Raw genomic sequence first — 10,010 nt, 5'->3', positions numbered from 1 at the left:
GGGGGGTCACCCCCTTTTTATCCTGTTTTTGATCCTTAATACCTGGTCCTGGCTGCCGGTGGGTGTGTCATTTAATATGCTAATGTAGTCAAATCAGCGTATAACGAGACTTGATTCTGTTGGAGGTCAGATTTGTCGCCATCTTGGTCCCAGTGGTTCCATTTGGTTTTTTTCTTTGTGTGTGTGTGTGTGTAGCTCTGGACCCTTTAACTTAAAAAGATTGTGTTCACTCCCGCTAAAGGTGGGGGGGTCGGAGGGTCGTGAGCAAGGATGCTCCTAAGGGTCGGAGCTGGAGAGTTGACCTGGAGCAGCTCTGGCAACACGCTCGGGGCGATCAACCTAATTCCCTGGGCATAGCATCCGGCTTTGGACCTGGGAGTTGTGGCCACACCCCTTCTGAACCGTGACCTCCTGGGGTCACACAAATAGATGCTGAGTGCGGTGGAGAGAACCCTGTGCAGAGAACCCTGTGCGTCTCCCCTGTAGGGGCCTCTGTGGGGACTGAGCCTCAGCGCCCCCCTCCCCTTCTTTCCTGAGCACTCCTAGGTTCCCAGGTGACAGGGAGCGTCAGTCACATAAAAGGGAGCCTCGAAGGTGAGGCTGCCCAAGGCTGGGGGTGGCCCTCTCTGGGAAGGCCTCCCCGCCCCCATCTTTCCTCCCACCTCTGGGCCCTGGCTGAGGGGCAGGCAGTTGTCGTTTCTGTGACACGGAGGGCTGAGCCAGCGGGGTGCAGACGAGGGGCTGTGTTTATTGGAACAAAATATGCAGTTAGATTGCACCCCAGTTACCCACAACCTCTCCACCCCCCGCCTGCCACCTGGACCCCCTCCTCTGGAAGGGTGGCCGGCTGGTCTGCCACCTTCACGTCGCCGGTCCCAGGCCTGGGCAGCCGTGTGGTGGTCACTCTTGGATGTTCTGCCCGATCCAACCTCTCACAGCAGCCACCCGGGTGTAGACGCCCGGGAACTGGGGTCGCCCGCAGCCGTAACCCCAGCTGGTGACCCCAGTTAGCACCCACCGGCCAGAGGGCTCCCTGCAGGCCAGGGGTCCCCCAGCGTCACCCTGAGGAGAGGAGAGGAGAGAGGAAAGGCACTCAGAGCAGGCAGCACCTCCCCGGCAGCAGCCAAGGGTGGGCTGGCCTGATCTGTGTGCTCCTGGGCCACCACGGGAGTCTCACCTGGGCTCCCCCTGTGACCCCAGCTAGTGGCTTCCCCTGTGAGCCTCACTCGTATTATCTGGGAAATTGGTTCAGTGCTCGGGTGAGCGTTCATCCGCCTGGCAGACAGTGGTGGGCACCCGCCTGGCGGTCCAGGAGCAGAACCGGGCTTCAGGCCACAGCCTCTGCCCGGCCTGTTCCTGACCCTCTGAGGGGCAGGGGAGGGTGCGGTGGGGGGAACGCCGGCTTCTTAGGGGTGTCCACGAAGTGGTTGTCCGTGGAAACTCGGAGACCCAAAAGGTGCCCTGTTTGATCTAACCGAGGAAGCACACCGCAGGGTGGGGCCTGGCCCCCCGAGCCCCGGTCCAGTTGCACAGTGTGCTCACCGAGCAGCTGTCCACCCCGCCCTGCGGGAAGCCCGCGCACAGCATGCGGCTGCTGATCTGCACCGGGTAGAAGCGGCGGCACGTCTGCTCGCTGAGGAGGCGCACGGCCGCCTTCTGCAGCTGCCGCGCCATCGAGCCTGCGGGCGAGACGGGACCTGGTGGGCCCGCGCCCGCCCTGCCCCGTTGGGACTCCCGATGGGGGCGCAGGCGGGGTCCTTCCCGACGCCCCCGGACCCTTAACCCTTGGGGGGCGGGGGGCCCATCAGCGCCTACCTCCCTCACGCACGGAGCCCCAGCCGGTGATGACGCAGCGCGCGCCGTCGGGGGGCCGGGGCGCGGGCTCGGGCAGGCAGATGGGCCGCACCAGGCGGCTGCGGCGCACGGGCCCCGCCAGCTCCAGCAGCGCCACGTCGTAGTCCAGCGTGTAGAGGTTGTAGAAAGGGTGCTTGTGGATGCGCGCCACGCGCTCCAGCTGCCCCTCGGCGCCGCTCAGGAACGGCGTGCCCAGGAAGGCCGCCCACTGCTTGGGGTCCCCGTAGCTGCGGGACGTCGGGGACAAGCGTCCGCCCAGGTCCCCGCACCCCGGCGCTGCTCGCCCGGGGCTCCCCGGCACCCTGCCCCGCGGGGGCTGCGTCCGCGGTCGGCTGGGGAACCTCAGATGGGGCACTTGACCTCGGTTGAGTCGTCCCTTTGTCCTAGAACAGCGAGGAGGACGAGGGGGGGCCCCGCGCCCAGCTGGCCCCCAGGCACTGAGGTGACACTACAAGCTGTGTCCATTTCCACCAAATATTACGGCTCTCCCGCCTGCCCACCCGCTTTGAGCTCGGCACTGCGAGGCGCATCCTGAGCTGGGTTTCGCCGTGGAGGGCAGGGCCCCTGGCCTGGTCCTCCTACTGCACACCCTGCCAGGAAGGGGACTCCCGACTGGGTGACCTTTAGGGTGGTGCCAGTCCGAGCAGGATGGCTAGGGATGGAGGTGTCCTGCTGGCCCGGAGACCCGGCCTGGGGCCGTCCCGTTTGGTGGGGGTTGGGGACTGGACTTCGCCCCGCTGCCTTGTGTGGCCAGGGGAGGGCTGTGCGGAGGAGGGTACGGCCTGGGGCAGCAGGTGTCGGGGAAAGGGCTTTCCAGGCAAAGGCGTGGAGGCGCCACACCCTGAGTTTTCGGTCTACGATTGGGTCCCAGACACCGGCCATTCGGGGCGGGTGGGACTCACACGTCAAAGCAGTGCGCTGCCGACAGCAGCCACCTCTCGGCCACCAGCACGGCCCCGCAGCGGTGCTCCCGCCGCCGTAGCCACAGGCTCACCTGCCACGGCCACTCCCCGCGGCCCGCGGCGCTGCCGCCCACGATCCTGGTCAGCGCTGCTGTCGGCGCCAGGCCGCAGTCTGCCGAAGAGGCGGGCGTGGGTCGGCGGTCAGACCACACCTCCTCCATGCAGACCGCCCAGCTCCGCCCTTGCGCACAGCCCCGGGTAGCGGCACCTGGGAGCAGGGAGTGGGGTGGGGGACCCACCTCGGGAAAACGCCTTCCCCCAGGGACCCTGGGCCTGGCGCTTGGTCCTACAAACGAGCCTCTTCTGGGCTTTTCTCAGATAATGCATTTAAGTTTGGTTCCTGTAACCTCAGCCTTGGGGCCTCACCTGGGGGCCAGGCCAGCATCCCCTGTCGCTCCCCACTCCTCCCAGGCCTCTTTCAGTCCCCTAGGAGCCCAGTTCCCTGCTGCCCCAGGGCCTTTGCACACCCCAGCTGCTTGCCAGGAGGCCCCGCCTGGTCTCACCAGCTCCTGCACTGGCTGGTCTTCCGGGATGCCCTGTCAGGGGCTCTTTACCTGGGTCTAGTGACCCAGTGTCCTTCCCAGGGTAGTCCCTCCGTCCTGTGACAGACACCCTCCGCCACCTGCAGCACAGGGTGCACCCTCAGAACACAAGAGTAGGAAGACCAAATGGGTAGCTCCGAGGAGTGCTGCAGGGACCGCCGTCAGCACCCGGTGGGGGGGCGCTCAGGTACACATCTGATAATTCCCACAGGCTGTTTTCCAGCTCTACAGCCAGTGCCCCCTCCCCAGCCCTGTCTCCCACCAGCCAGCCGCCTCCCCTGCCCTCCATGGTCGGGGAAGGCACGGAACAATATGTGCCATGTCAGGAACCCTCCTCCACCTCCTGGCCCCCACGTTGAGAACTGTAGCTACTGGAAAAGGAAGAATCACCAGGCTGGAGGCCCGACCCAGAGACAGCCGGCTGCAGAGTTAACAAGAACCAGTATTTCTCCCAAGGACACGCTGCAGCCGTAAAGTATCAACACGCCGCCTCCTCTGAGCATCCCTGCTGGATGGGCAGGGGCAGCGAGGTCCCCTTGAGCCTGGAGGATCTCAGTCACAGAGACTCTGCCCTGATTTCCAGCCCAGTCCAGCACCTCAGCTGAGGGGTCTCTGGACTCGACTTTCTTGTGGTCCCCGGAGAGGCACCATGTGCAGACTCCTGGCACGTGGTCTGCTTTGCTCTGAGCCAGTCAAACTCTGCTTCCTCAGCATCCCCTCCACCCCTTCTGCCCTGGATCCCACAGCGCCTGCCTCTCCCTCTGTTTGGTGAGCCACCCCTTGGTTCTTTGGTGTGCGCTGCCTTGCTGCAGCGAGCCCATAACCCTGACTTTGTGGGTGCAGGTCTGTGTCTGGGGACTTGGGCTGACTGGGCCAGCCTCTGTGTGAATGTGGGGGGCAATGAAGGGTGGGGAACAGAAGCCGGGCCCCATTCTTTGCTTGGTGCCTGGGACACTGTGGACGGCATCTATTTGAGCCGTAGGAAATTGCCTACATTTGATGGGGCTTTATTTTTGACCCAGAAATCTGGCAGTTTCATATGGTTCTGATTAATATTTTATAAAAATGAACTCCACATCCCAGACACAAGCTCAGGGCCATGTTCTCTGTCACATCTGTCAGCCAGTTACTGCCCTGTTGTACCCCGCCCTTAGGCCTGTGGGACCAGCCGTTACATGTGCATCTGCCCTGTCAGTGCCGGGTCCCTGCCGTCGGGGCCTACGATGGTCTGACTTGTGTCCCCTCCAAAATTCATAAGTGGAAGCCCTAACCCCCAGAACCTCAGGATGGGACTTTTGGAGATGGGGCCTTTAAAGAGACAATTAAAGTAAAATGAAGTTGTTCGGGTGGCCCTAATCCAGCATGACTGGTGTCCGTATAATAAGAGGAAATTAGGACACAGACACCCACAGCGGGGAGACCACATGAGGATGTGGGGAGAAGATGGCCGTCCTCACACCGAGGAGAGAGGCCTCAGAGGGTTCCAGCCCTGCCGACACCTCCATCTCCACCCCCCAGACTGGGACGCTGTGATGGCAGCCCTAGCAACTGACACAGGACTCCCGCCACCCAGCCACGTCACTCCGTTTCTCTGGGTACCTGGTAGCTGGGAGCCCACGGTGGTCTCCGTGGCATGTGGAAGTGGCGTCTGTCCCCTAGTGGTGGTGGTCATGGCGGTGGTGGTCCTGTTGGCAGGTTGGCTGGTCACCCTGCTGGTGGCCCAGGGGGTGGGTCTGCTGGCCACGACCCCCAGGACCATGAGGCCAGCCGTCGTCCTGGCAGGGTGACTGCTGGTGGGCGTCCTCGTGGTGGGCGGCAGGGGCGTGGAGAGGGAGTGGGAGGACATGATGGCGAGGATCCAGCCCTTCAGCCGGGTGATGCGGGTGTACACGCCTGGCTTCTTGGCCTGAGCACAGCCGATGCCCCAGCTCACAATCCCCGCCAGATAGAACACGCCAGGCGTCTCCTCACAGGCCAGGGGTCCCCCAGAGTCACCCTGAAAAGGAAGGACAGAGGGCCGGCTGACGATACCGGCACCCTCTCCACAGAAGCACTGCCAGGCGCTCCCGTGCTGCCACGAGTGGGAGAAACTCCTCAGCAGAGCTGGACACGCACAGGACCTCAGAAGGACGGGCCTCACACCCATGTGGGGCTGTGAGACCTTGCGTGACCTTGAGCAAGTCACCTCTCTCTGAGCCAAGACTGCTCTTACTTTTGCATTGGAAACAGCAGAAAACCCTAAAGAAAACTCTCCTGGGCGAGAATATACAATGGGAAAAAGATAGTCTCTTCAGCAAGTGGTGTTGGGAAAGCAGGACAGCCGCATGTAAATCAGTGAAGTTAGAACACACCCTCATGCCATGCACAAAAATAAACTCAGAATGGCTTAAAGACTTAAAAGTAAGCCGTGACACCATAAAACACCTAGGAGAGACCGTAGGCAAAACATTCTCTAACATAAATCGTGCCAATGTTTTCTTAGGTTAGTCTCCCAAGGCAATAGAAATAAAAGCAAAAATAAACAAATGGGACCTAATCAAACTTACAAGCTTGCACAGCAAAAGAAACCATAAAAAAAAACAAAAACGAAAAGACAACCTACAGAAGGGGAGAAAATACTTGCAAATGATGCAACCGACAAGGGCTCAATCTCCAAAATATAGAAACAGCTCATACAACTCAATAACAAAAAAACAAACAACCCAATCGAAAAACGGGAAGAAGACCTAAATAGACATTTCTCCAAAGAAGACAAACAGATGGCCAACAGGCACATGAAAAGATGCTCAACATCACTAATTATTACAGAAATGCAAATCGAAACTACAATGAGGTACCACCTCATGCTGGTCAGAATGGCCATCATTAAAAAGTCTACAAATAACAAATACTGGAGGGGGTGTGGAGAAAAGGGAACCCTCCTACACCATTGGTGGGAATGTAAGTTGGTGCAGCCACTGTGGAGAACAGTGTGGAGGTTCCTTAAAAAACTAAAAGTAGCAACTTCCCTGGCGGTCCAATGGTTAGGACTCCATGCTTCCACTACAGGGGGCACGGGTTCGATCCCTGGTCGGGGAACTAAGATCCCGCATGCTGTGTGGCGCAGCCCCCCAAAAAAACTAAAAATAAAGTTGCCATATGATCCATCAATCTCACTCATGGGCATATATCTGCAAAATACAAAAAATTTAATTGAAAAAGATACATGCCCCCCAACATTCATAGCAGCACTACTTACAGTAGCCAAGACATGGAAGCAACCTAAATGTCCATCAACAGATGAATGGACAAAGAAGATATGGTACATTCATACAATGGAATATTACTCAGCCATAAAAAAGAATGAAATGACACCATTTGCAAAAACATGGATGGACCTAGAGATTACCGTACTAAGCAAAGTAAGTCAGAAAGAGAACGACAAATACCATATGATATCACTTATATGTAGAATCAAAAATATGACACAAATTAACTTATTTGTGAAACAGAAACAGACTCACAGACATAGAGAACAGACCTGTGGTTGCCAAAGGGGAAGGGGAGGGGGGAGGGATAAATTAGGAATTTGGGATTAACAGATACACACTACTATATATAAAATAGATAAACAACAAGGCTTTACTGTATAGCGCAAGGAACTATATTCAATATCTTGAAATAACCTGTAATGGAAAAGAATATATATATTTATATACATACAGACGTATAACTGAATCACTGCTGTACACCAGAAACTAACACAACATTGTAAGTAAACTATACTTAAGTAAAATAAAGAAAAATTTAAAAGCATGATGTTTGCTGTAGGTTTCCATTATATGTCTATCATAGGGTTAGAATTTTTTAAATTTTTTAATTAAAAAGGTTGTTAAAAATTATCAGATGCTTTTTTTCTGTGATTTTGACAATGATCCTGTTTCCCCCCTTCAGTGTACTAATGCAATGAATAGCATTAATGGATAGTCTTGTGTGGAGCCAAACTTTCTATGACATCAACTCACTTTGGTTGTGATGTATTTCCCTTGTAATACATACCCTGCTGGCTTGAATTTGCTAATATTTTATTAAGGGTTTTTTCATCTATGCTTCTAAGTAAGACTGGCCTATGCATTTCCTTTTTTTAAATTTTTTTACTTATTTTTTTTTTTTTTGCCATGTCACGCGGCTTGTGGGATCTTAGTTCCCCAACCAGGGATTGAACCCAGGCTACGGCAGTGAAAGCGCCAAGCCTAACCACTGGACCACCAGGGAACTCCCTGAATTTCTTTACCTGTGTCTTTCTCTGGCCTTGATAGCATGGTTCAGCTAGCTTCTTTTTATGTTCTGGAGCTGATTTGTTTCCCCTTAAAAATGGGTCAACCACGTGTCAAGTGTGACAGGGTGGTCGTATACATACTCATGTGCGATTGGCTTTTCTTCAGTTAACATACACGAGGCAGCTTTTAGAATCACTGTGTAGGTATCTCGTGCGGATCCACCACATACTTTGAAACTGCCGCCTCATCTTCTGTTTGGACGTATCACGATCTCTCTAAACCGGGTCCCTCCTGGACTCACCTGGCAGGAGTCAACCTTGCCCTCCAGGAACCCCGCACAGATCATCCTGTCCGTGAGCGAGAAGTTGTAGAGGGCACTGCATGCCTTCTGGTCTATGATGCCCACGGATGCCCGCTGCAGGAGGTCAGGCTTGGTGGCTGCCAGGACAAGGAGACCACCCCCCAGGGCCACTTACACAGGGACCACTGTTCAGTAGCCGGCTTCACTCTGACCACAAGCCCCGAGGGAGGTGCCATCCCCATCCTACAGGCCAAGGCCCGGAGGCCCATGGCCTTGCAGCGATGTAAAGTCACACAGTGAGAAGGAGGCGGGTCCCACCCTAGAATCTCACCACTGTCCCTGAGCGGATTCCCTAGCACCTTGGGTGACCTGCAAGGGGGCTACTCTGAGGTTTCAAAGGAAGCATTAACTCTTGGGGGGGCCTGTGAAGGGTATATAACACAAGGGTCCCCAAACTTTTTCCATTAAGAGCCACAGAGTAAATATGTTCTGCTTTACAGGCCAGACAGCCTGTTGGGACCACTCAGCTCTGCTTTTGTAGCAGGAAAGCTGCCCGGGGCTATCAGTAAGTGAGTGGGCGTGGCTGCGTGCCAGTAAAACCATCTATTAAAAAGCAGCCGCACTGGGCCCTGAGTTAGTGGAGAGGTGAGTGGTTTGCGGGCGGTGTGGGACCAGAGCCCCAGGCGGGAGTGGGGGGTGCGGAGGCTCACCGTTTCCCTCCTGCGTGTTGCCCCATCCAGAGATCACGCACTTGCGGCCCACGGGGAACTTCTGGATGGCCAGGGGCAGGCAGACAGGCTGCACGTACTTGTTGAAGACCAGGGGCCTGGCCAGCTCCAGCACGGCCACGTCGAAGTCCAGGATGCTGGGATTGTACTGGGGGTGCAGCACCGCCCGCCTGAGCCCCATCTTCACGGGGCTCCCGCCGACGCCCGAGAGGGACGCAGTGCCCAGGTGGGCCCGCACCAGCTCCACCTTTGTGCTGCCGGGAAGGGACCGCTCAGACTCCCTGCCGCCCCCAGGGCACCGGGCAGAGCTGCGGGACCCAGGTCCCGGGGAGGGCACCACGAGACCATGGGCAAGGCAGGGAGCCCCCCCGGGCCTCATTTCCTTCTGGGACAAGAAGGCATGAGACCCCCACGGCTTTGTGACAATCAGAGGTCAATGCCACCTGCCCTTGAGTGGCGGGGAGGAGCCTGCCCCCCAACTCGGCCCCTCTGTGTCCCTCACAGAACAGCTCGACAGGATCCTCCTGGAAGCCACTCCCCAGAGTCCCCTACTTCACGCTGCCCCCCATCTGCCCCCTACCCCCCGCAGCTGGACGTGACCCTGGCCACCTGCTGGGGCCTAAGTGGTCCCTGCATGCACGGGGATTTGATGGTGGGGGCACCCAGTGATGACGGGGGAGCCGAGGGGGCCTTACTGGTTGAAGCAGTGGGCGGCAGACAGCAGCCAGCGGTCCCCCACCACGGTGGCTCCACAGAAGTGCCGGGAACCCTCCTTCAGGCTGACCTGCCAGGGCACCTCCCCGGAGGCGGCCCCGAATCCGCCCACGATCCGGGTGGGCTTCTCCAGCGCAGGCCTGGCCCCACACTCTGCGGGGACGAGACAGGAGGGCTCGCGCATCTCAGCCCGCTCGGCGGGCGGCAGTACCACCCTGGTTTCAGAGGGGCCTCGGGACACAGCCTCTGGGCTCTGGCTGGGCCAGGGCACAATCATCCCGTCACACACATGAAGAAATCGAGGCTTAAAGGAGCCCTAAGGTTTTAAGCAAGTACAAGTACGCGGCCCAGCTGGGGGGATATGGGCGAAAAAGAAGATAAAATCACAGCAGCCCTGTCCCCACCAGTGTCAGCGCGGCAGACAGGCCACAGCCCAGGCAGCTGTGGACAAAGGCAGAGTCGGGTTGTTACGGGGTTGGGGGCAGGGTGGGTGCAGGTAACTTTAAATGAGGCAGAATTAAACAACTACACTCTAATAAAAAATTTTTAAAAAAATAAATAATAAAATAAGCAGGAAAAAATGAAAAAAAGTTAATTTGATATTCACTTCCATAGGCAAAAACAATATATCAAAAAATTTTTTGTAACAT

At 57.0% G+C, this 10,010-nt stretch overlaps 1 protein-coding gene across 2 annotated transcripts in view; it reads right to left on the bottom strand.

Annotated features, from left to right (window-relative positions):
• Nucleotides 1–809: 809 nt before the first annotated feature.
• TMPRSS9 (transmembrane serine protease 9) overlaps nt 810–10,010 on the bottom strand; it is a 30,212-nt gene continuing 21,011 nt past the window's right edge. For both annotated transcript variants that reach the window (XM_060094711.1, XM_060094712.1), the window contains 8 exons: nt 9,342–9,513; nt 8,629–8,900; nt 7,919–8,055; nt 4,958–5,354; nt 2,757–2,928; nt 1,816–2,081; nt 1,543–1,679; nt 810–1,062 (listed from right to left, as the gene is read on the bottom strand). In XM_060094711.1, the coding sequence (XP_059950694.1) occupies nt 901–1,062; nt 1,543–1,679; nt 1,816–2,081; nt 2,757–2,928; nt 4,958–5,354; nt 7,919–8,055; nt 8,629–8,900; nt 9,342–9,513 (1,715 nt within the window). In that variant the 3' untranslated portion in view covers nt 810–900. The remainder of the gene's footprint in view (nt 1,063–1,542; nt 1,680–1,815; nt 2,082–2,756; nt 2,929–4,957; nt 5,355–7,918; nt 8,056–8,628; nt 8,901–9,341; nt 9,514–10,010) is intronic.

Source organism: Mesoplodon densirostris, chromosome 3 (genome assembly GCF_025265405.1).
Source record: "Mesoplodon densirostris isolate mMesDen1 chromosome 3, mMesDen1 primary haplotype, whole genome shotgun sequence".
NCBI classification, from domain to species: Eukaryota; Metazoa; Chordata; class Mammalia; order Artiodactyla; family Ziphiidae; genus Mesoplodon; species Mesoplodon densirostris.
The sequence above is the reverse complement of the archived record's forward strand: the minus strand, read 5'-3'. Positions and strand labels throughout refer to the sequence as shown.